This window comes from Stegodyphus dumicola, chromosome 9 (assembly GCF_044657685.1).
Source record: "Stegodyphus dumicola isolate Sdum_Otavi_A_Nest chromosome 9, ASM4465768v1".
Lineage (NCBI taxonomy): Eukaryota > Metazoa > Arthropoda > Arachnida > Araneae > Eresidae > Stegodyphus > Stegodyphus dumicola.
In genome coordinates, this window is record NC_140776.1 from 6,691,215 (window position 1) to 6,710,464 (window position 19,250).

General features: G+C 36.9%; 1 protein-coding gene across 1 annotated transcript in view; it reads left to right on the top strand.

Annotated features, from left to right (window-relative positions):
* The first annotated feature begins 291 nt into the window (after positions 1–291).
* The window catches only part of LOC146995294 (uncharacterized protein CG3556-like), a 91,902-nt gene continuing 72,943 nt past the window's right edge, over positions 292–19,250 (top strand). Inside the window, exon 1 of the mRNA XM_085823177.1 lies at positions 292–451. Within this exon, the coding sequence (XP_085679303.1) occupies positions 403–451 (49 nt within the window). The 5' untranslated portion in view covers positions 292–402. The remainder of the gene's footprint in view (positions 452–19,250) is intronic.

Below are 19,250 nucleotides of genomic sequence, written 5' to 3' on the forward strand. Positions count from 1 at the left end.
CTATTCTTATTATTTGCAGTCTGAATGATCTTCAAAAATGACCTTTCGTTTCAAAAGAAACAAGCAAACGTATACGCAGAGCTATTCTTTGAAAAAGGTGTAAGTCTAAAAATCTCATATCTCAGCCCTTAAGAACAATAAAGCAATTGTTTAAGACAATAGTTCTCGATAAAATTTATCTCATATCTCCTTTTTATTATTAAACAAGAATATTTATTGAAATTATCTTCACCAGTGTCGTAAATCATTTTAGGTTTCTTCAGAATAAAAATACCACTTAACTCTTTGATTTCAAGATAAATTTTAGGAGTATTTACCTCAGAAGTGCGGTATAAGAATAAAGAAATACCCCGGTTCGCGTTACAGCAAAAATCCGGTTTCGAGGAAGGAGACATTCAGAAAATGCTGCCTCTTTATTTTTGTATTTTTGTTGCCTTATGTTTTCAATCAGGTGAGTGTCTTATTTCATTTATAACTTTAAAATACAGTGTTTTAATTTTCAATTCCAAATGTTTGCTCATTTTCATGTTCATTAGAATTACATTTAGCTATACCCTGAAATATTCAAAAAACAAATATATCAGTTTAGTGCTTTGTGATTACGACACGGGAGAATAGACCTGCAGTAAAAATTAAAACTCAACGAGTAAGCCGTATTATTATATAGGCAATGAACTATGTTTATTTGGAGATGTAGTATTTCTGTGCTGCGCAGTGTGATTTAATGCCATCTCAATAACGACATCTCGTAGTTTAGGTAACCATGGCCAGAAATCCAAACACAGATGAATATTCATCGAACATCAATTTGAAGTCTACAGGCTAGGTTACTTGAATATGACAAAACAAACGATGGCTATCTGTCTAAAGAGAGGATTACCTTTGTGAGGACTTAATAACGATTGAGTTCACCCATCTGCTGGCAATGAACCCGGGGTGGAGCTCCCAATATTCAGCAACCTTAGCAAATACAGATTTTTGCGGAAGCACATTACTCTGTCAGAAAATCTTAATTCATCGGAATAAAGACAGGGTATAACTCATCATAAATTATATGTGCATAAAATAACCTATCAATAAGGTATATCAAGAAGGGGGCCCGTGACATTTAGCCGAAAACCACTTAGCCGACGGGACATTTAACCGACACCAGTTAGCCGACAGGGCATTTAGCCGACAAGGACACTTAACCGACAGGTCATTTACCCGACACCGACAGTTAGCCGACAGGACATTTAGCCAACACGGACAGTTAGCCGACAGGACATTTAGCCGACATGGACATTTAGCCGACAAGGACACTTAGCCAACAGGACATTTAGCCGAAAAGGACACTTAGCCGACAGGTCATTTAGCCGACACGTACAGTTAGCCGACAGGACATTTAGCCGACACGGACAGTTAGCCGACAGGACATTTAGCCGACGCACAGAATTCGCCGTCAGGGCATTTAGCTACGGGACAGTTAACTGTCAAGACATTTTGTCAACAGGACAATAAGCCGACAGTAATGTTTAGCTGACGCGTACAAAATAATTATTTAAATTTACAATCAATTATAAAATATCTCGACTTCTCCATAAGTTCAATATCTAAGTTATTTTTTCACCTATCAGTAATATTCAGTTTTCGATTCTTGAAGATCTCATACGTGCTTTTAATTTTTATTGTGTTAATTTAGCATTGTCTGATGTGTATCGTGCTGCTTGGTGTGTATTGGCCAAAGTGAAAAAGCGCTGAAATTTCTCGTCAGGGAATATGAATTAAATTTCGAAAGGAAAAAGAATTTTTTTTAGATAAGTACAGCGGTCGCTTAATTACATTTTAATATGGGATCTTCAAAAATTATCCGTAAAGCTTCTGTTATTTAATCAACTTTCACGTCATTAATTTCATTTTCTTGTTTACTTAATGATATTAGTTTTCCAATCTCGCTCTTTCAAATTTCTAATATCTTTACGTTGCATTACTATTTTACTCATCACATCGTGTTACATTCCTTCCCTTAAAAAATCGTTTGGCTCCTCCCACTAATGAAATTTCCTTTCCCTGTCATGAAATGTCTGAATAATGCAATAAAATTACTGTCATTCTTGAATTATACTTTTTTATGGAAACATATGGCAGTGAGAGTTAGTTTAGCAAATATATTTCATTTTGTTATTAAAAACAATTAAAAAAAGTAAATTTTAAGACCAGCAAAGGTATAAATTATTTACGACCTCTATAATTAGCAGTTCATGCCACCATCCTCAAAACTCATAAATTTTGTGCATTCTGAGTTATAATACGTCGAATGGTTGTTGTTGTTGATAATTAGAGAAATTGTTATTTCTGTTTACGGCGTTGCTTTATTCCTGCGATTTTGTGAAGAAAGGGGAAAAGACATTGCTCTCACTGCTGAAGCTGATCCTGAGTTGCTGTAGTCTCTTCTTGATGTTCATGATAAGTATGTTTTCATTATTCTTATTGCCATTAGGTTAAAAGTTAGGATTCATGCATATCATGGACAAGGAGGCGATCGAAAACCGTATCAAATCTGTGTGAATCGAAAACCGTCACAGAAATCTGGAAGTTACCAGCGATAACTTAGAAAAACTTAAGCAACTTATGCTTTCTGAGTTTCATGCTTATCAAAATTCATTTAATCCAAATAATGCGACTGAAGTTCACTTAGCTCACGTCAATGCTATGGAAAAGGATATACAAATCTTAGAATTATACATTAATGAAATGAAACAAAAAGAAACCCTAAATAATCCAACACAGGAAACAAGTCAATCTGATATTACTGCTAGTCAAAAATCAAGAATCAAAAAGAAAAAGACAATAGATAAAGAAGGATATATAACCCCTAGAATAACTCATAAGAGAATATCAAATTCCGAAATAGAAAAATCAGCTCAAAAAAAGTAAATTCGAGGAACTAAACCCTGAAGACAATATGGAAGCAGAGGAAGGTGAATTTATTACACCCAACAAAAAAGCAGGACACATTCCCCCTATAGTGTTAGCGGACTTCACGGGGGATTGGGATAAGATGAAAGAAGATTTTGAAGAGCAATTAAATATCAAAAAAATATCGTGGAAACCCTAAGTGGAGATACACTGACCATAAGAGTTTATGACTCAGACCACTATCGCACAGTTACTGAATACCTAACTAAACTACATATCGTTTTTCATAACAATAACTTTTATTGCATTATTCAGATTTTTCAGAATGGTCTACTCTTACTACGCTGAAGACAGCAGCTAGTTCAGTCTAGTCTACGATGTCTCTCGTCTCTCCAGTAACTGCGCTTCGTAACCATGGACCTTATAAGAAATAGACTACCCCAAATGGGTTTTCTCCCTTGTCTGACGCGTTCCCAGATGTCACCTTGATCACATCCGGAGGAGTAGGGACGACTTGCAGAAATTTAAAAGCGGTTGCTATTGCAGCGTGTATAATTACCAAGAAAAAGCTGGCTGTAGAGCCTCATTTCACAAATTAGAATTTCTATGTATTTTTATTTTTGAAACTGAGATTGATTTTTCAAAATTTAGCATATTTATCAAGCATTTTTCCAAATAATTATAGAGCTATTGCATGCTTTCAGGGCTGGATAATTTTTTGCTTTTCCTATGCTGTAAGGAAATTTGTAACTACTTCTTTTAGAAAATAATATTTTTAATCTGAACTACTAGAAAGTTTCAAACAAGCAATTTTTATGCTTTTTATTTGTGTAAATAAGTAAAAAATACTAAAATGTTTAAACACGAATTTTTGAAAATTTTGTTTAAAATTCAAATTGTGTTGCTTTTTTAAAATTATAGATGAGTATTATAGCATAATTTCTATAAAGGAATTTTATTTCAATTATATTTCATAATACATCATAGTGATGAACACTTTTGACTCCTTAATTTTTATACATTTAATTCTAATATTAAAATTGTATTTAACCGTAATAATTAATTTTGATTGTATTTTACAGTGATTAATTTTTTAATTTATTTTTAGTTCTACGTTAGATATTTTTATTTTTGTTAATTTAATTTGTTAGCTCGAAGCGGCATTTTGCGCTGTTTCACTACAACTGTCCATGTCTCCTTGGAAATTGTTGTTACCAAATATTATCGCCCTGTATTATATTTAAAGAAATTAAATAATGAAGAATCTGCATGCATACAGTATGTATATGTATGTTTCTCGCACTGTGACAAAAACGACGGTATCTAGAGCCATCAAATTTTGAATAATGTAATCCTCCACCTGAACATGGGCATCTGGATGGCCGAATTTCGAATTTGTTTTATTATCTGTTTTATATTTTATAAAACTTGAACGGATTTTTTTATTAACAAATTCAACGATTTTAAAGCGAGCAATGGCAACACTGTACGGAAAATAACATTTTTATCTCCATTGCGGAAATTCTAAGGATATGCTGTTTTCAAATGTTACGGGTGATGTTTCAAATGTGGTTTACGGGCGAAGAACATGATATTCAATAAATATAGGTAACACACAAAACGTTAAAAAAAAGGTTCCTTCTGGGCGTAATATAAAATCTGTGTGCTTCTAGATTTTATTTTGTCTTTTTTTTTCCTTCTTTACACTCAGAAAATTTTATGGTTCGAATTTTATAAATTACTAAAATAAATAATCCACTTTAATGTTAATAATTTAATGATGATATAAACAAGTAAATAATCGTTTTGTAATGTTATTATACTTTTGAAAACTACTGCCTGAAAATGTTCATTAAATTTGGAAAAATCATCAGATCTTGTTTAATTTTACCTTATTTATTTCAAAGCATCACGTACTATCAGTCTTATTTAATTTTACTTTATTTTTACACAAAATTAAGTTCATAGATTTTGTGCTTAGAGTTCCTACCGTTTAACCAAAGTAAAGATGTTTGTACAAGAATTACGCGTGAAAAAAATGGACGAAATGCAGTAAAACGTGCTTTAATGAGATATATTAAATCCTATTTGAAAAAAACTGTGACTTTCATAATCTCATTACTATACAGCGTATCACATTTAACAATTAAAAAGAATTATCTGATACAAACGCCGTAGGTTTCCGTGTTAAAGTAAACCAGGTAGACCCTAATCTTCCTTGCAGACATAGCGGTGACGCGCGCCCGCCCACTGGGTTAGTCTATCTCTTATAAGGTCCATGTTAGTAACGCGAAATGAATGATCCCACCTCACTGCGAATTCTCACACGATATTCCTACAAGCAAGTTATGCCTATACAGTATCCGTGAAATCACTATAATTGCTCCTTACGAATATAACTGCTCATCACCTCTTACTTCGATAAAATGGTATCTGAATGCTTCGCATTCAAATCTCCTGAACTTAGTGCTAGCACAGGCAAAGGTTATGCTCAGTAATTTCACTTGCTATGTACAGGGTAAGGCAATGTCTGGATACCTACATGTGCGACTGAATCGCTTCATAGGACAGGGAAAGGAAATTTCATTAGTGGGAGGAGCCAAACAATTTTGTAAGGGAAAGAATGTAACATGATGTGATGAATAAAATATTAATGAAATGTAAAGATATTAGAAATTTGAAAGCATTTGGAAGAGCGAGATTGGAAACTTATTATCATTAAGTAAACAAGGGAAATTATTAATCATGTGAAAGTGTTCAAAAGAACACATTTGATTAAATGAAGAAGCATTACGGATAATTTTTGAAGATCCCATGTAAAATGTAATTAAGTGACCATGTAAATGTAAGAAAAGATTCATGTAAAATGTAATTAAGTGACCGTCGTACTTAGCTAAAAAAATTCTTTTTCCTTTCGAAATTTAATTCATATTCCCTGACGAGAAATTTCAGCGCTTTTTCAATTTGGCCAATATAAACCAAACAGCACGATACATATCAAACAATACTAAATTAACGCAATAAATTAAAAGCACGTATGAGATCTTCAAGAATCGAAAACTGAATTTTACTGATAGGTGAAAAAAAATAACTTAGATATTGAACTTACGGAGAAGTCGAGAAATTTTGTAATTTATGTAAATTTAAATAATTATTGGGTACGCGTCAGCTAAACATCACTGTCGGCTTATTGTCCTGTTGACAAAATGTCTTGACAGTTAACTGTCCCGTAGCTAAATGCCCTGAAGGCGAATTCTGTGTGTCGGCTAAATGTCCTGTCGGCTAACTGTCAGTGTCGGCTAAATGTCCTGTCGGCTAAGGCTCCGTGTCGGCTAAATGACCTGTCGGCTAAATGTCCTGTCGGCTAAGTGTCCTTTTCGGCTAAATGTCCAGTCGGCTAAGTGTCCGTGTCGGCTAAATGACCTGTCGGCTAAGTGTCCTTGTCGGTTAAGTGTCCTGTCGGCTAAGTGTCCGTGTCGGCTAAGTGTCCGTTTCGGCTAAATGTCCTGTCGGCTAACTGGTGTCGGTTAAGTGTCCCGTCGGCTAAGTGTCCGCGACCGATCAAGAAGCCCGCAGTCATCAGGATAACATCGTTTATATTTGAGCAAACCTTAAATAGAAACCGAAGAAACCTCGAGAACGAGTAATAACACTTTATTTTGATAAAAAATTAAAGGTATAGATGTTTCAGAAATTCCCAAGACAGGCAACGATATCAAAATCATAGAAATTCGCAGATTCTTAATACTAGCAGAAATTTTGTTAAGATCGCAGCAGACAAAATGCCGTGTTAAAGGACAAAACCAGACAAAAGGCCTCCGGTAGGTAGGTGACGGAGAACAAGAACGCCTCATGTATAACATAGGTAAGCAGGCATGTGTCTCGCGTCCTTCCAGGACGGTTATTCTACGCTACGAGAGTCGACAGCAAGTTGTGGGCCTCCAGATGTCGCTGCTAGTGAAAAACAGGTCTGCCCGACATCCTATATTCTCTGAGTACGGAAGCTGTAGAAAGCGCGCAAAAAATTGTTGCCGCGTCGTCAATCAGGGTTGTGCAGTTGACGTACTAAGTAGACAACGGCTTTGTATATGTTTTCGCCGCTGATTTTTTTCGTATTTAAACGAAGAATACGGTCGTAGATCTCTGAATCGGTGGCGAATTTATAGAAAATATGTTGATGCTTTTGCTCTGCCAGAAGATGTTATCATTGCGTATTTCAAATTGCCAAAGTTTACAGTTATTTTAATTTGCGATGAACTGATAGAGTATTTGAAGCCACATTCAGAAAACAAAAACGCAGTTTCTACTGAAAGAAAGATTATTTATACTATTTCTGAAATTATAGATATAAATTGTAATTATATGCTTTAAAAATGTAGAAGATAATAAGTTTATTAAGCACATATAGATATCCGATAAGCTTCTACTCGATTTACAGCAAGAATTACGTTTATTTCAAAATCTAACAGTTGAATACCTTACGAACAATACTGTACACAAAAAGGAATGTCCTTCATTATTACGCGAAATTCACACTACTGTAAAATAAAAATTTAAAAAACAATTATAAAACTATAAAATAGCTTTATAATATTTTTTTAGTAGCAGTACTACTACTAGTGTGATACTTTTAAAAATAAGTTTTAGCTCAGAAGGGCTATTAACTTCGTTTTGCCATTTTGTAGCGTTTCACTTTTCAAATCGTTGCCACTAAATATCATCGCACTGTATTATATTTAAAGAAATTAAATAATGAGAAATCTGCATAAATGTATGAATGTTTCTCGCACTGTGATAAAACAACGGTACCTAGAGCCATGAAATTTTGAATAACGTAATCCTCCATCCTAATATAGGCATCTTGGAGGCCAAAATTTGGAATTGGGAATTTGTTTTATTATCTATTTCATATTTTGTAAAGCATTTATGAGTGTTTGATTAAGAAACTGAATGATTTCAAAGCGAGCAATGGCAACATTGTACGGGAAAAAAAAGAGGAAAAAAAAAGCATTTTCATCTCTAGCGAGCGAAACTATGTATCGGAAATTCTAATGATATGCTCTTTTTAAATTATATGATTTTGCTGTTGAATTGAATTTTATGGATTAAATGCGAAGAACATGATATTTAATAAATAAAGGTAACACGCAAAAAATTAAAAATACCGGCCTTTTGGAAGTAATATAAAATCTGAATGCTTTCTGATTTTTTTTTTTTTTTTTTTTTTTTTGTGTGTGTGTGTGTGTGTGTGAGTGTGTGTAATTTTATTACGCTTTAAAATTGGTTTCTAAGTGAGGACTTTCTGAGGGAAACTAGCTTGTATACACATTACATATGGGGAAAGCCACGAAAACGCCGATGCGGGCAGCTCGTTCGTGGGATTCGAGCCTCGGATCAACTACCTGCGTTCAGCGACTCTACCGCTCGGCCACTGGTGGGCTTATTGGCAGAATTATACTGTATTATATTGTATTATGCTATAAAGTAACAATGCCATGAGACTGAGACGTACCTTTAGAATTTCCGATACATAATTTCGCGTGCTAGAGACGAAAATGTTTTTTTTTCCTCTTTTTTGTTCATGGAATAGTACTTTTGTAATCCATTAGTATTAAAAAATCATTGTTTCTTTGCAAACTTAAAAAAAAAAAGATACTGTTCATAGCAGAGATCTCATTTTATATTGTAAAAGAGATATTGATTATTATTAGTTTTCTATTTAATGTGTCGAAACGCTGGTTTGACAAGGACTTCAGCTGCAGAAAACTATTTAAAGAAACAGTGTGAATCTGGAAAAAAAATCACCTTCAGTATATTTAAAAAACACTGATAAATTTATAAAACAGCCTGAATTAATATAAAAGATTTTCTTATATGAAATTATCTAAGTGCATTTAGTTACAATATTATTAACGCGAATATCGTTTTGTGTAAAGGTAAAGAAAATATTTTTTCACGCTAAATGAATTAATGGAAAAAAAAAAAAAAAAAAAAAAAAGCACGAAAATCCGAGTTTAAATTATCGCGAAAGTCAAAGAAACGTTTTGTCAACGATTCATCTAAACCCGTGTTCTTCAATTTCCTATATACGTCGTACATTGATTATTTTTACTTTGGTACTTGCATTGTGAAAATAATTTTACTATCTTTTAATTATTTTCACAGAATAAAATCTTTTGAGAAGGAAGAATATTTTAAATAAGCAGTTTTTATATATATAAGAAATTAAAATAACAGCAATGTAATGTTAAAAAAAAAAGTATTAGTAATTGTGTGACAAAAATTACAATACGAACTAATCACACATGCAGGATAGATTAGTATAATTTTTGTATGTATTTAATATTGAAAAAATATTTTCTTTCATGTTAATTATAGAATAAATTATTTAAAATAAAACATTTTGATACGTGTGTGATAACTGAATGCAGCAGCAATCGGCCGTACTGTAATAGCGAATGAATTTTAGTCCTTTTCCTGAAAGAAATAATTTTCACAGAAAAAGAAAATAAAAAAGAGGAAGAAATATTTTCTTTCTAATTTCTTACTTAAAGAAATATTTTTCTAATATTAACTGTAATAGATTGTAATGCAAGTTAATCATATTATAAATTTAAATGAATAAAATTGTTTATTTCTAAAAAGATTTGAAGTAAGCTTAATTCATTTACTCTTATCTATTTACCGTTGCTTTCATGGTATCCCATATCATTCTATATTTCTTAGGCCTAAATTCCTGCGTTAACTTTCCCCTCAAAAACCGGGATCCTTAAAAAACGGATAACATAACAGCATATTCTGCTGCGTGTTGGTCATAATACTGTTTTGTGCCATTTTTTTCAAACTACAAATGCAGCGTGCGAGTTAGTGAAATAATAGGAGAATATTCCTAGAACTTTGATACTTTGATACAGAAGTAATTATACAGGGGGTCTACTGCATTCGCAGTACTTCCCTGTAAACCTGATGTAATTCCACAATGGGCATGGTGATGAAAAATGCCAGAATAAATCCCATGGAGGGAGCAGTGAGCGGAAGGAAAATGAAGAAAATAAACAGCAGTCAGGTGTGTCGCCCTCTGGTGGCGGTGATGGGGGCTAAAAGAAATTCAAAGTCCGGAGGTGGAAAGCCGGGATCAGGAGGCAGCGCTGGTGGATAGAAGCAAGGCACTTTGAGATGTTCAGGCTGGTCACGTGGGTGGTCACCCTCTCGGAAAATGACCCTAGTCGATGCTGCTTAAGTTAGGTGTGCAAATTCAACATATTAATGGTGTGGGCAGTGAAGGGCCTATTGTAATAATCATCCTCTATGATTTCATAATTCAAAATATTAGAAAAGTCCGCTATGCTATTTTGATTTGCTTTTCTGTAGAAATTTTCGTTGAGCTTGTTGATGTAAGTTTTCACGTATTCAATTTTTAAGTCTCGGTGCAAGTTTTTATTTCTGATATAATACGGAGCTCCTGTGATAATCCTGAGAAACTTGTTTTGGATAACTTGCAGCTTTTTAAAATCGTTCGGTTTGGCATTTGCCAAGACTGGAGATGCGTAAGTTATAATGGGTCGTATAATCGCCGTGTAAATTCTTTTCTTCCTATTTAGGCTAAGACCTGAAGATTCAGCTAGGAGGTGAAAAAGCTTGCACATGATTCCGAAGATTTTTCCACTTGTAATATTTATGTGCGTTGACCAGGTGAAAGTTCGATTAAAGGTGATTCCAAGATATTTAGCTTGGGTTACAAGCGGGATTGGTTTTCCAAATAGAGTTACAGTAGCGGAGATATTATCCAGTTTCTTGTAGCGCCGGATGAGTAGAATTTGGGATTTGTCCGCATTAATGTTCACTCTCCATTTCTTGCACCATTCCTTTACCTGATTCATTTTATTTTGGAGTTGGACGAGAGCGTTGTTAGGCTTTCTGGACTTTTGTATAAGTGCGGTGTCATCCGCGTAACAAGCTAGTTGAAAGTTGTAATCTTCTGGGAAGGTAGGAAAATTATAAACATAAATAATGTAGATAATGGGTCCTAAGATACTACCTTGGGCGACCCCTCCCAGGATAGGATATGGATTAGTAAGATAATCACCTTGTCTAACTGAGAAAGTACGATTTTTGAGGAATGACTTCAGGATGAGGACGAGTTCTTTCGAGATATGCAGCTGTTATGAGCTTATAGATGAGGCCTTCATGCCAGACGCGGTCAAAAGCTTTGGCTACGTCTAGCATGAGGAAAGCAATACTTTGTTTTTTTCTGAGAGCCGATCCTATGAATTCTGAGATACGAACCAGTTGATGGGTGGTAGAAAGTCCTTTCCTGAACCCATGTTGTTCTTTTGGGATGAAGTCAAGATGATTTTGCAGTCGGTTGTAAATAATTCGCTCAAAAATCTTTCCCAGCATAGACAGGAGACTTATAGTAAGTTTATCAGGTGGTTTTTTGGGTTTTGGAATTAGGAAGATATAGGCGTGTTTCCAAACATTCGGAAAATAAGAGTTCGTGAGGCAGGCGTTGTAGATAGATGTTAATTTGCAGATGACACCGTGCGGGAGCTGCTTTAGGAAATTATTTGAAATTTGATCAGGTCCAGGAGCTTTCCTATTACTTGAATTCTTGATAATATTTTTAACTTCACCTGGGGTAGTGAGTTTAATAGCGGTATGTTCCAATGGCGCGCTAAGCCAGTTTTTGACGTGGTCAGTAATGGCGGCAATGCTGGTTTGGTCCGCAGGGAAGTCGTTGGGTGTGAATTGCTGAGTCAGATGGTCAGCAAAAGCTGCTGCTTTTTCCTCATTGGTGTAGGCAATGTCAGATTGAGTTCTGATAGGAGGAGTGTTGATCGCTGGGTTTTTTCGTTTACGGATGTACTTCCAGAATGAGCCGTGTTCAATATTTAAGTTTTCTATTTTTAAATTCCAAGATTCATTTCGATGCTGCTGGATACTAGATTTAAATTTTCTGGTTAGTCTATTAATTAGTGGTTTCAAGGTAGGATCCCAGGTATGATTGTAAAGTTTGCGGGTTCTGTTCCGTTGCTTGATTAATTCATGGATATGCATGGGTAGGGCGCCGTAATGATAGGAATGCATCTTTTCTGTAGTTGCTAGTGCAAGGAAATCCTGAAGAGAGTTCGTAAAGATTTTTGCAGCCTTCTCGATATCAGTAGTGGTTTTTAGAGGACCCAGGCTTATGGGAGATGTAATTGTGAGGTTGTGAATTAATTTCCAGTCCACAATTTTCTTTTTCTTAGTATCTTCCGGCTTGTTGTATCCCAATCTTGCCATTACGGAGACATGATCTGAGGACAGCTCTTGAGTTACTTCTATTGCAAGGGGTATGTTAAAATTTGTGAGATAAAAATCGAGAATATCAGGTCTTTTGCGAGGAGTATTTGGGCGGTACGTAGACTCTTCGGGTGTGTATAGGAAGATGGGATAATTTTCTACATAGTCTCTGATGGTATGACCATTTGCGTTGCTATGATTGCAGCCCCAGTCCACATGTTTTGAATTAAAGTCTCCTCCAATGATTGTGGGAGCTGAGTCTTGTAGGTAAAAATGTAAATCATGCGCTGAGATTCTGTTATCCGGTGGGTTATAGAGTGCACAAATTTTAGTATGTCCGATTTTGGGTAGTACCACATTAACACAGACGATTTCAAATGCTTTTGTATTATCCGCAGATAATAAACCTGAGCAAAGAGTTCTTTTCACATAGATGGCGACACCTCCACCACGGTGTCTAATTCTGTCGCATCGATAGGTGTTGTAATTTGCAATATTGATGTTGTGCTTCGAGTTTGCATGCGTTTCAATGAGAAGGCAGATATCCACTTCATGTCAAATTAAAAAGTCCTGGAATTCAGGTATTTTTTGTGTGATGTTCTGCGCATTCCACAGAGTAATCGTAAACGGAGAGAAACTTTGATGAGAATTAGCCATGAATTTTCTGGGGAGGAATGACTGAGTTTTGCGCTGCAGCAGCGTTGAGCTGTGTAGTTGTGTCCTTCAGGATAGAGATAGCAGCCGTAAGGGTTGCTATCAATGATTTGGCCTCTTCTAGCTTTGCTGAGAGCTCGGCAATTGGGATTCGACTGGTGGACTTAGTGAGTGTAGGACGTGCTTTGGTTCAGCTCCGTGTTACCTCGTGTTCTTAGCGCCATTTTCGCCGCCATCTTGGATGTGATCGTGTTTCATCTTTTTTCTGGAGGATATTATTCTACAGTGAGATGTTTTTAATATATATTGGATACGTATTTATCTTGGATACAGTGTAGTGCTCCTCTTTTAGTGTTTTGTGTGTGCTTTTTTCTACATTTTTTGCGAGTGATTCTACAGTGTTGTGATAGTGTAAGTGAAGTGTGTTTTCCACATGGAGGGAAATGCGTTTCCCCCGCTACCGGATAAATCAAAAATGGATCCAGTGACCTCGGCAAGTAAGGAAGTGCTTTGCGGACTCAGCTCTGATCTCTTGGAATACGGCAATCTCACGCTTGACCCGGATTGGCAAGATCTTATAAATAAAGACCCATGGACCCAAGAAGACGTCTGCAGGGGCTTAAAATTCTTGGTTATGATAGATAAGGATATGGCTGCACGAGGAAATTGTTATGCGAAGTTAATTAAACATGTCACGGATGAAAACTGTGCTGCAGCAATGACGAGTGACCTGGAAAAACAACGGATTATTGGAAGTGCCCTCAGGAAAGAAATACAAGGTAAGTGCGAAAGTGCTCATGCCCTTAATGTAAACAGTAATGAATGTGTATATAATAATGTGTTTCTTAAAGAATTGTGCTCAGTTGCAAATGATATCTGTATTGATAATGTTAAAGTTTCTGTTAAAACTGGCCCGAATGATAATGATAACATTGTTACTAAACCTAGGCCCAAAAGGCCCTCAAAAAAAGTGGCCAAGCGTTCTATTAATGATGACCGGGATGCGGATGGTTTCATTCTGCCAAAGAATACCGCCCGTCCCAGTAAATTGATCAAATGTAATGTAGATATTCCTCTGGAAAATAAATTCCAAAAACTAAGTACAACTGATAATGATATCCAGATTATTGAAAACGATAATGCTAATGATGTCAATATGGAAGACACAGTTAATATAAAAATTCTCAGGCCTAAACCGATTATGGTTAAACCAGAAATTAAATTTAATGATTTCATGAAGGTGCTTAGAAAAGATGTTCAATGTGAATTTGCAGGCAAGGTGCAGGGGGACTTCTTGAAGATCTTTCCCGAATCCGAGGATGATCATCGTGCAATCACTAGATACTTAGACGACAAAAAAATTGACCATTATATTATATTATCGAAAATGGACAAACCACTTAAGGTCGTCTTGCGAGGAATGCCCATTGACTGTCCGGTAGAGGATATCCACGAAGAATTAACACATCTAGGATATAAGGTCAGAAGAGTAGCACAGATGCATAGGATACGAACAAGAGTCCCCATGCCCTTGTTTCAAATACAGATTGAAAAAATGCATGAAATTGAAAAAATTTATGATATTATTAAATTCTTAGGATTTTATGTCAACTTTAAGCCCTACCAAGTGAATGGAAGTGTTGTGCAGTGTCACAACTGCCAGCACTTCCACCACTCTTCCGACAATTGTAAACTCAAGCCACGCTGTGTTAAATGTGCTGGTGCACATAAAACGGAGGACTGCTCCAGTAAATTCATTGATAATGTTAAATGTTGCAATTGCGGACAAACGGGGCATCCTGCGAATTATCGTGGGTGTGCCAAATTTCCAGTATATCAGGGAGCCAAAAACCAGATTAGCAGAGGAAAACCTACTCCCTCTGTCATTAAACCCACTACAATAAACAGCAACCCCGTCCAACCAGGTGTGTCATATGCAAATGTTGCTAGTGGACGAACTGATACAAAAGTCGAGGCAAGCACCACCAATGTTAAAACTGTTAATCCTAAGAAATCTGAGAATAAAAATGATGTTCATGTAAATAATAATAATGGCAATGTTAACAATAGTATTCAGAATAGAAATGATGTAGGCCTCTCTGGTCTCTTTGAGGTTACTAAACTAGTTAAAGACATTATTAATATGTTTAATGGAATCTCCTTCATAACTGTATTAAAGAAAATTACTAATAAGATGCCTGCATTACAGGCAACGCAAAATACTGTAGACAAGTTATTCCTTCTTTTTGAATTGTTTGAAGAAATTTTTGGCTCTGTTAATGCAATTAATCATGAATAATGTATGCAATATTTTGAATGTGATTACATGGAACGCAAATGGATTATCTCAGAAAATTCATGAATTAAGAGATTTTATAAATGAGTACACTCCCGATGTAATGTTCCTACAAGAACACAAACTTGGCCCAGCCTCACCTATCTACGTGCAGAACTATGCTGTCTACAGATCCAACAGAGCTCCTACCATTTCCCGCCCTAGAGGGGGTGGCACTGCAATCCTGATAAAACGCTGCATCCCACATATCCCTGTCACAATTCCGCAGCTTTCGGTCGTTGAGGCCTCTGTAATCTCACTCACAACAAACACTTCCATAACATACACTCTTGTCTCCACTTATATTCCCCCGGGACGTCATGTGTCTGCAGTCCGGGCTGACCTACAAATCTTACTCAATCTTGGAAAACACATTATCCTAGGTGGAGACTTAAATGCACGACACCGCGCGTGGAACTGCTATAACTCAAACGACATTGGACGTGTAATTCTAAACTTAGCCCACACGGCTGGATTACACATAGCAGCTCCAAAAACCCCAACACGGTACACCACTAGGTCCACCGGAATCCTCGATTTCTTCCTGATCGGAAATACCAGTGTCCCACTGGATATTTCCGTGCTGGATGAGTTATCGTCGGATCATAACCCGGTTAAGATGATTCTGGACATCAGTGGGTATACCACAACAGACAACAGAGCCTTTCGGATTGACTGGCAAAAATTTGCCAAAGCTCTCAACAACATACCATACACTCTTCCTACGATACAGTCAGGGGATGACATTGACAGTTTTATTCAGGAGATTACTCAAAAAATTTCTATGGCAAGAGACGATGCCAAGGTAGAAGTACCTAAAAGGAAAGAGGTACGCAATAGAGAATTGAAACTGCTTGTCAAACAGCGAAATGCTGCACGAAGAAGATTTCAGCAAACAAGGCACAGGGAAGACAAACAACTGCTTAATCGCCTGTCAAATGCAGTCAAGTCTCTTACACGTGAACAAGCACAACACAGCTGGACCAGTTACCTTAACTCACTTTCCACAGATGATAATTCACTGTGGAAAGCAATCTCAAGGTATACTAAATGCTACAATAACATTCCGCCCCTTAAAGGCCCAACGAGGATTCACTACACTGAAACTGAGAAAGCCGAATTGTTAGCACAGCAGCTGGAATCTCAGTTGTGCACAAACAACATACATGACACTACAACAGAAAATCTTGTTTACACCTTTCATAACAGTATCACAACAGATACAAACATAAACAACATCAACAGATACAAACATAAACAACATCAATCACCAACACCATGTTGAAGAAACTGCCGCTCAAGATCATCTTCCTGCTATCCAAGATCTTTACTAAAATCCTCCAGCAGCAATATTTCCCTACTGCATGGAAGACGGCCAAAATCATACCAATCCTGAAGCCGGGGAAGACTGCATCAGATCCTGAGGCTTATCGGCCGATAAGTCTTCTATCATCACTGAGCAAGCTCTTTGAAGCAACTCTTTTACAGAGAATTCATAATCACTTAGAAAGTAACAACATCCTGATCCCAAGCCAATTTGGTTTCCGAAAAGGCCTGGGAACTACAAATCAGCTTTACAGAGTTGTGGAGATGATTTCTGAAGGCTTTGCTCAGAAGAAAGTTACTGGAGGACTGTTTATTGACATAGCCAAGGCTTTCGATAGAGTCTGGCTGGAGGCACTCGTCTACAAAATACACAATCTGGGTTTCCCAGATTACATCACAAACATCACAAAGTCCTACCTAACAGGTAGAAACTTCGTCGTTCACGTCTCAGGAACAAACTCTACTGTACATCACATAAGGGCTGGGATCCCTTTTAGGACCCACTTACTTCAATATTTACGTGAACGACATCCCTACAACACATGACACAACACTGGCTATGTATGCAGATGACACAGCAATCCTCACACAATGTGCATTTGCTGGTTCAGCTATACAACACTTACAAAATTACATACAAGCATTAGAGACTTGGCTTGTACAATGGAAAATCAAAGTCAATATAAAAAAGACTCAAGCTATTTTATTCACTAGAAAGGAAAAATTCAAAAGAAACCTCATGATGTACGGAAACTCTATCCTCTGGGCCAAACAAGTCCCTTACCTTGGGGTGACCCTCAGCAAAACTTTGTCATGGAACCCACACATTACAAATATTATTAACAAGTTTCGAGCGCGTAAAGCAAAACTCTTCCCCTAATTGCTCGAAACAGTGTTTTATCAATAGATAATAAGCTACTCATTTATAAATCCATTTTGCGTCCAATACTATGCTATGCATGCCCTGTCTGGGCGTATTGATGTAACAGATACCGAGGGAAACTTCAGGTGGCCCAAAATTGTATGCTACGCCAAATTGTCAACGCACCTTGGTATGTGCGTAACAACAAATTACATGAGGAACTGGGAGTGCGTCCCCTCAAATCATTTTACTACAGAATAGCCAAGAGGTTTCACAATAGGCAACTCACTATCACCAACCCTGCAATTAAGATCCCTGATTATGATCAGTATGACCTCGAGAATAAAAATCGACCACTGGCCATTCTTAATGAATAGATAATGTAAGTGTACTGCATAGCATAGTAATATTCTTCTCTCTGAGCACCTTCATTATTTTTTTATTCCCATTGTACTGTATTATTTGTTCTATCATGTATGCATATCCTATATATTTACCTGTCACCTTTATATTTTAAGTATGGGCATGTAGCACTTTTGTACTCCTTGCATCACTAACTTCTACCTTGCAGGACATCAGCTCGGTGGCTTTCCGATCCTAATGATAAAAAAAAAATCTTATATATATATACAAATGTATATAATCATAAAAATGTTATAAAACTTAAAAATATATAATTAAAAAAATATATACTTTTAATTTGGTTAATTTTTGCAATAATTCGCAATGTCTTGATATGTTCTACAGGGGGTAGGGCCTTCGGCCCAGGTACCCTGGTGTACCACACACCGCTCTACTGGAGCTCGGCAATTTCAGGTGCTTGCCTGTTTTGGGGTGGCTGAACACTATTCATGACGACTCTGTCCGAGTACAACATTTTTCCTTGTGAATATTGCAGGGGCTTGGGGAAGTAGCTACATCCACGAAATGATGCAGTGTGATTTAAACCACAGTTCGCGCAGGTGGATGGCTCATCTGATGGTTTGGTGCAAGTTTTGGATTCGTGCCCCTGTCCACATTTTACACACCGCGGAGGGAGGTGACACTGCGCTTGAGCATGGTGAAAGTTTTGGCAGCGGTAACATTGAGTGGGGCCTCGTCTGCCCCTATAGGTCTCGACTATGACACGAAGTCTCATCAGGTATTCTAGTTCATGAATGGTTCTGGCTTTGTCGCTTTTAGGCAGGATGACGAGATATAGAGGCATCTTTTGAATTTCTGTGCCACGCTTTCTCGTAAGTTGAACAACCTTATTAATTGTGTACCCTAGGTTCACAAGGGCTTCACCAACCTCTGTTGGAGGAGTATATGAAGGAACGCTACGGATAACAACCTTTAGCATTTTCTCATCCGGCAGCATATGTCTGTAATACTTAATTTCTTTTTTATCCAGTAAGGCGGTGATCTGCCTATGCATATCACTACTGAAAACTTTGATTTCAAAGTCATAGTCACTTTTCATTTTTGCTTTAAAGTCCATTTTTTTCCTTTTCAAGGAGATCATTCAGCTTTTTCCAGGTGATGTTAGTGTCCTGAACCATAATCGGAGGAATTTTCGTGTTTCTCCTGGGATATTGGAAACCCTCCGTGTCTGCGGAACCGCTGAGCACTTCTTCCTGTGATTCCTCATTGGTCGGAAGTACGCTATTGGTTGGGGTAGCAGTTTCATTGGCTGCTGCCTGGGGTTTGGTGTGTGGATGGCTTCCTGTGGTTTAGACGTTCCAGAGATGGTTTCCTGAGATTTAGGTGGTTGCATGGCTCCGATGGAAAGAACTTTAGTAGGACTTTCAGATAATTATGGTGTTTTAGGCTTGGATTTGTTGTTTTTCTTTTTACCCTGTTTGGCAGAGAGGTCGGTTGTCGTGGGGCAGTGGGAGTCTTCCACATCATCCT